Here is a 7491-nt window from a genome sequence, read left to right on the forward strand (position 1 = left end):
TGTAGAGACACTTTGTTGCCCAGGCTGGTCTCAAACTCCTGGCTTCAAGTGATCCCCCCACCTCTCAAACTGTTGGGATTATAGGCATGAGCCACCATATCTGGCCTAGTTTTAAATGGGATACAGAATAAGAAAAAAATACATGGAAGGATAAGAAGTCTTACCTGTTTTCCTAATTTTCTAACTGTAAACCAGTGTTCCTTATAATTGCATATAAACGATCTTTCATTTCTAAAAAAGAAAACACACACAATATTAACTTGAAATACTGAATTCATATTTATTTATGTTGTCTACTGGCAAATATATAAAATTTGTGATAACAAGATTATATTTACAGTTAAATATCACTGATGTTTTGAAAAGATCACACAACCATACGAACGTCTCTACAGCAGCTTAGTGATGCCGTGCCAAAAGATGGCCTCACACACCACGCAAGGGTCAGCTCTGTGCTGCCACGGACACTGGGGTGCCAGGAAGGCTAGAGGGCAGATGCTCATGGACATCACAGAGGTGAACTAGGAAAGTCTGAGGGAATGAAACAGGGAACATCGAAAGTATTCAAAATATATTTCTCCTTTAAGAAATTGTAACTTTAAAAATCAAATTTGGGAAAAGAAATGTATGAAATGCGAAACAAAATCTTACATAGGATCGATCCTGAGCCTCTGATACTCGGGACTGTTGAACAGGATTAGTTCTAAACCCCAAACTTTCAAGGCATTGCTTATAACCTGTTAAGAAAAATAGCAACTTTCCATAAGCTAAACCACTCCATTCCAAATTTAAGAAGTGTAGCTATATTAATTGTGTAAACACTTTAAGAACTGTAGCTATATTAGTTGTGTACTTCATATATAAATTCCTCTAGAAGGCTATAGGTTTGTTTTTGAGATGGAGTCTTGCTCTGTCACCCAGGCTGAAGTGTAGTGACACAATCTCAGCTCACTACAACCTCCTCCCACAGATTCAAGTGATTCTCCTACCTCAGGCTCCCAAGTAGCTGGGATTACAGGCATGTGCCACCACGCCCAGCTAATTTTTATATTTTTAGTAAAGGCCTTTCACTATGTTGGCCAGACTGGTTTCAATCTCCTGACTTCATGATCCGCCCACCTCAGCCTCCCAAAGTGCTGGGATTACTGGCAAGAGCCACTGTGCTATGCTACTATAGGTTTTAAAAAGTGTGTGTGTGACTTTGACAGGCCGAGGTGGGTGGATCACCTGAGGTCAGGAGTTCAAGACCAGACTGGCCAACATGGTGAAACTCCATCTCTACTAAAAATACAAAAATTGGTTGGGTGTGGTGGCCAGTGCCTGTAATCCCAGCTACTTGGGAGGCTAAGGCAGGAGAATTGCTTGAACACGGGAGTTAGAGATTACAGTGAGCCAAGATTGCACCACTGCACTCCAGCCTGGTGACAGAGCAAGACTCTGTCTCAAAAAAAAAAAGAAAAAAGAAAATACAAACCTGATTATTTCAATCTGTCTGACAAAAAAAAAAAAAAAGGAAATTTCTGAAAATTCACTATCTACCCTCCAAGATAGCCAACAAAGCAGCAAGTGAGCCAGGTACCAGCAAAGACAAAAAGTGAGTGCAAGGCAGCATGAACAGGCACCAAGAGCAGCAAGGAAACGCCAAGTGCTGGGCCTGCTCTGACCTCTGATTCTAGCCCTGCAGCAGCCATCACCTGCTAACAGTGGCACGGTAAAGCACTAGATGGACGTGTTGGTGGATGAGGAGGAGTCCAGGAGGGTAGTACAAATAAAGATATCTGCAGAGATAGGTCGCTCAGGAGAGGTTCTGAAAGAACTCTGGATACAACTTACAGTGTTAGATGAAGAATGAAACACCCACAGATAAAAGAATCTTCCAAGTACGTATGTATAACCACCACAGAATTCAAAGAGAGCTATACATTAAAAAAAAAAATCAAAAGCCACAGACCATAATAAGGAAACCCAATCTGGTAGGCTGATTTAAAAGGAAGGTTGCAAGGTACTGCTTTTTCTCAAATTTACCCAACAGATGGTAAGTTTGAGCATTGTGACTTCTTAGAATTAAGGTTTTTCTTTTTTTTTCTTGTTTTTGAGACAGAGTCTCGCTCTGTTGCCAGGTTGGCGTGAACCAGGGTGTTGGAGGCATGATCTCGGCTCACTGCAACCTCCAATACCTTGGTTCAAGTGATCTCCTGCCTCAGCCTCCCAACTAGCTGGGATTACAGGCATGCACCACCTTGCCCAGCTAATTTTTGTATTTTTAGTCAAGATGGGGTTTCACCATGTTGGCCAGGATGGTCTCGATCTCCTGAGTTTGTGATCCGCTCCCCTTGGCCTCTCAAAGTGCTGGGATTACAGGTGTGAGCCACCGCACCTGGCCAGAATTAAGGTTACTATTAACATCCAGATGCAAATTAAATAATCTTTCTCAAAAAAGAATTTTTAAATGCCCCATTCTAACATGAAGATTCTACAATCCTTTCATGTTTATCTATATAAAAATCCAGTATTCTAATTGGCCAGGCATGGTGGCTCATGCCTATAATCCCAGCACTTTGGGAGGCTGAGGGAAGATCACTTGAGGTCAGGAGTTCAAGATCAGCCTGGCCAACATGGTGAAACCCGTCTCTACTAACAATACAAAAAGTAGCCAGGCATGGTGGTGGGTGCCTATAATCTCAGCTACATGGGAGGCTGAGGCAAAAGAACTGCTTGAACCTGGGAGGCAGAGGCTGCAGTGAGCCGATACTGCGACACTGTACTCGCCTATGTGACAGAGCGAGACTTCATCTCAGAAAAAAAAAAGAAAAATTACCTAGTACTTTAAAGTATAATCTTATACTCTGTAGACATGATCTATTAGAACTTCTGATGGTCACATTGCTGCAGTGACTACTGAAAGGCTGTGAAACAGTGCCTGGATATAAGCAACACATGGTACATGCTCGTGACTACTTACCTGAATAGAGAAGAAACCACTGTCATCCATATTTCCAGAAGGCTGCTGTTAATTTTGACAGGTAGTTGAAGCAAGGGTGGGGGTGGGGAAAGAAGGATACGAACTGTCATCAGCGTGCATATTTAAAATAAAATCTCATGCATTCCCATTTCCAAAGTTAAAGGCACAGTCAGAATTCACCAGTCAGATCCCTATAGGAAGAATGGCCCATTCTTTTCTAAATTGTATCCATGTTTTTAAAAGAAATGTGGGCCAGGCATGGTGGCTTACGCCTGTAATCCCAGCACTTTGGGAGGCCAAGGTAGGTAGATCATGAGGTCAGGAGTTCGAGACCAGCCTGGCCAACATGGTAAAACCTGTCTCTACTAAAGATACAAAAAATTAGCCAAGTGTGGTGGCGTATGCCTACAATCCCAGCTACTGGGGAGGCTGAGGCAGGAGAATCACTTGAACCCAGGAGGTGGAGGTTGCAGTGTGCCAAGATCGTGCCATTTTACTCTAGCCTGGGTGACAGGGTGAGGCTCTGTCTCAAAAAAAAAAAGTGACTTAGTGATTTTAAAATCAGTACCTGTAAAAATGTGCGATAATCTTCACTAGTAACTCCTCCTTCTGCCATTCTCATCCTTTCTTCCTCATCCAGCTGATGTGCAATTGAGGATAATTCCACAGGGCTAAAATATTCTCCTTGCAATAAATTATTCAGGCAATGTTGAGCACAAAGTGAGCCTTCTTGCTAATATTTCCAAAAAAAAAAAAAAAGTAAAATGTGACTTACTGAACAGAATTGTGTAGTATCTTCCCCTAAATAATTTAATCATCAACTTTTTTTATTTTGTTTCTTTTGAGACAGAGTCTTGCTCTGTTGCCCAGGCTGGAGTGCAGTGGCGCAATTTTAGCTCACCACAACCTCCACCTCCCAAGTTGAAGTGATTTTCCTGCCTCAGCCTCCCGAGCAGCTGGGACTTCAGGTGCCCACCACCACGCCTGACTAATTTTTGTATTTTTAATAGAAACAGGGTTTCACTATGTTGGCCAGGCTGGTCTCCAACTCCTGACCTTGTGATCTGCCCGCCACAGCCTCCCAAAGAGCTGGGATTATAGGCATGAGCCCCCATGCCCAGGCAACTTTTTTTTTTTTTAACATAGTTGAACTGGGGCCGGGTGCAGTGGCTCATACCTGTAATGCTGGCACTTTGGGAGGCCAAGGCGGATGGATCATGAGGTCAGGAGTTCAAGACTAGCCTGGCCAACATGATGAAACCTTGTCTCTACTGAAAATACAAAATATTAGCCGGGCCATGTGGCGGGCGCCTGTAATCCCATCTACTCGGGAGGCTGAGGCAGAGAACTGCTTGAACCTGAGAGGCGGAGGTTGTAGTGAAGAGAGATTGCGCCACTGCACTCCAGCCTGGGCAACAGAGTAAACCCTGTCTCAAAAAAAAAAAAAAAATGAACTGAACTTTCAGCTTTAGATAAGCATAATATAGGTGTATGAATTTTCATTTAACATTTATTTTACAAATCTACCATTAATAAAACTATAATTACATGATCAAAAATTTAAGAATGATCTTAAACAAACATGATCATCTGTCAAATGCATCAAATCTATTTTTTTTTTTTTTTTTTTTTTTTTAGACGGAGTTTCACTCATGTTACCCAGGCTGGAGTGCAATGGCGTGATCTCGGCTCACCGCAACCTCTGCCTCCTGGGTTCAGGCAATTCTCCTGCCTCAGCCTCCTGAGTAGCTGGGATTACAGGCACGCACCACCATGCCCAGCTAATTTTTCGTATTTTTAGTAGAGACGGGGTTTCACCATGTTGACCAGGATGGTCTCGATCTCTTGACCTCGTGATCCACCCGCCTCGGCCTCCCAAAGTGCTGGGATTACAGGCTTGAGCCACCGCGCCCGGCTTTTTTTTTTTTTTTTAAGGCAGGGTTTCACCATGTTGGTCAGGCTGGTCTTGAACTCCCAACCTCAGGTGATCCGCCCACCTTGGCCTCCAAAGTGCTTGGATTACAGGCGTGAGGCACCATGCCCAGCCCCAAATCTCATATTTTACTGAAAACTACTATATAAAACATTTAGTCTCCCTCATTTTCAGTACCTAAGATAAATTCATTCTTGGGGATTCCATAGTAAATTACTAACGGTGAAAAAAAATTTCAGTCCCTATAACAGTTATTTATTTATTTAAAAAACAAGGTCTCACTATGTTGCTCAGGGTGGACTTGAACTCCAGAGCTAAAGGGATCTTCCTGCCTCAGCCTCCTGAGCAGCTAGGACTACAGAAACATGCCACTGTATCCAGCTCCCTAGAACATTTATTCTTTTTTTTTTTGGTGGTGGGGGGGAGGGGGGAATGGGCGGTGACAGAGTTTCACTCTTGTCATCCAGGCTGGAGTACAGTGGCGCGTAGCTCACGGCAACCTCCACCTCCTGGGTTCAAGTGATTCTCCTGCCTCAGCCTCCAGAGTAGCTGGGACTACAGGCACAGGCCACCACACCCTGCTAATTTTTGTATTTTTAGTAGAGATGGGGTTTCACCATGTTGGCCAAAATATTCTCAATCTCCTGACCTTGTGATCCATCCGCCTTGACCTCCCAAAGTCCTGGGATTACAGGCATGAGCCACCGTGCCCGGCCAACATTTATTCTTTTAACATGATAATCTTGGCCAAGCATGGTGGCTCACATCTGTAAACCCAACACTTTGGGAGGCCGAGGCAGGTGGATTGCCTGAGGCCAGGAGTTTGAGACTATCCTGACCAACATGGCGAAACCCCATCTCTTCTGCTAAAAATACAAAAATTAAAGAGGTGTGGTAGTTTGCACCTGTAGCCCTAGCTAACCAGGACACTGAGGCATAAGAATTGCTTGAATCTGGGGAGTGGAGCCTGCAGTGAGCCACGTGCCACTGCCACTCCAGCCTGGGTGAGAGAGCAAGACTTTGTCTTAAAAAAAAACCCAAAACCAAAAAAAATCCTCCACTCAATCTAAACGCTTGTTGATAGAATTTTAAATCTTAAGAATTAATACAGGTGAGAAAAATTCTGTTCCATGTTAAAACTTGCAGTTACAGGACTGAAGTTCTCTTCATGGAACTCTACAGATAATGTACACACAGTGTAGTACAATGAGCAGAAGTGTCCCAAACAAACCTGGAGCTCACTCCTGGACCAGCCAGCAGGAGGGACTGCAACCAAGCTCAGCTCCCATGACAGCCTTCCTCCTTGTAGGAAGTAGGTACAACTTCCCATGGGTTCAAGCCATTCAGGTACTGGGCAGCTGGCTTTCTCACACAACTGGCACTCTGAATCCAAGTCCGGGCTGCCTGGCACTGAGTAGCCTGCGTATGACCCTCCTTCCTACAACAGTGTAGCTTTCCCATGCTATCTGATAAGAAGGTAGACTCATAGGATGGATCTGTCCCTGTAAACACCAGGTTTGCCCCTCCCTGAATTGATGGTAGATGAGAGAACATTTCCTTTTCCTGCTAACCTTGGCTCTCCAAGTGCTCTCTTTCCCCAGTAAGATCTATTCCTTAACCCAACCTATCTGACATGCAATTTGTCCCAAGCTGTGTTACACAGTAGACTCTAAAGAGAACCACCTTGCAAGATGGATATTTTTCCTGATGAATAAATGTTCTAGGAACAAAATTCAGGCGGTGAAAAAAATGCAGGTTATGTGTATAAAATGGAATAGGAAGACTGCATTGCTACAGGAAATATCAAGTTCGGACATTGAGACAGCCTATGTCTGAGATAAGTTTACCTTCATCTTTTGGAAAGGAATAAGTAGCTTGGAGCTACAGAGAACACTATCCCTCAAGTCTTTTCATGAGAATAGACTTCTTATTTCCACTTCTTTCTCCATCTTCTATATTTCTACTATCATAGTGCAACTCTTACTGATGCAAATTGAAGGGATATACAGATGTTCTACTTATATCCTATTGAAAAATAGCCAAGCCTGGCTGCAGTGGCTCATGCCTGTAAGCCCAGCATTTTGGGAGGCCACGGCAGGAGGATTACTTGAGCCCAGAAGTTTGAGACCAGCCTAGGCAACATGGTGAAACCCCATCTCTACAAAAAATAAAAAATCAGCTGGGCGCAGTGGTGCATGCCTATAATCCCAGCTACTTGGGAGGCTGAGGCAGGAGAATCACTTGAACCCGGGAGGTGGAGGTTGCAGTAAGCTGAGATGGCACCATTGCACTCCAGCCTGGGCAACAAGAGCAAAACTCCGTCTCAAAAAAAAAACAAAATTGGCCAACCCTTCCGCCACGGTCGCCATTGGAGAGTAGCAGCCATGGCTCTTCGGTATCCTATGGCCGTGGGCCTCAACAAGGGCCACAAGGTAACCAAGAACGTGAGCAAGCCCAGGCACAGCCGCCGCCGTGGGCGTCTGACCAAACACACCAAGTTCGTGCGGGACATGATCCGGGAGGTGTGTGGCTTTGCCCCATACGAGCGGCGCGCCATGGAGTTGCTGAAGGTCTCCAAGGACAAACGGGCCCTCAA

At 44.4% G+C, this 7491-nt stretch overlaps 1 protein-coding gene across 1 annotated transcript in view; it reads right to left on the reverse strand.

Moving 5' to 3' along the window:
* Positions 1-7491, reverse strand: part of ATXN3 (ataxin 3) — a 44660-nt gene that overhangs the window by 30885 nt on the left and 6284 nt on the right. The window contains exons 2-5 of the mRNA XM_037745196.1: positions 3531-3695; positions 2963-3007; positions 652-737; positions 165-231 (exon numbers count right to left, since the gene is read on the reverse strand). Coding sequence (XP_037601124.1) covers positions 165-231; positions 652-737; positions 2963-3007; positions 3531-3695 — 363 coding nt within the window. The remainder of the gene's footprint in view (positions 1-164; positions 232-651; positions 738-2962; positions 3008-3530; positions 3696-7491) is intronic.

Source organism: Cebus imitator, unplaced genomic scaffold, assembly GCF_001604975.1.
Source record: "Cebus imitator isolate Cc_AM_T3 unplaced genomic scaffold, Cebus_imitator-1.0 Scaffold193, whole genome shotgun sequence".
Taxonomy (NCBI): domain Eukaryota; kingdom Metazoa; phylum Chordata; class Mammalia; order Primates; family Cebidae; genus Cebus; species Cebus imitator.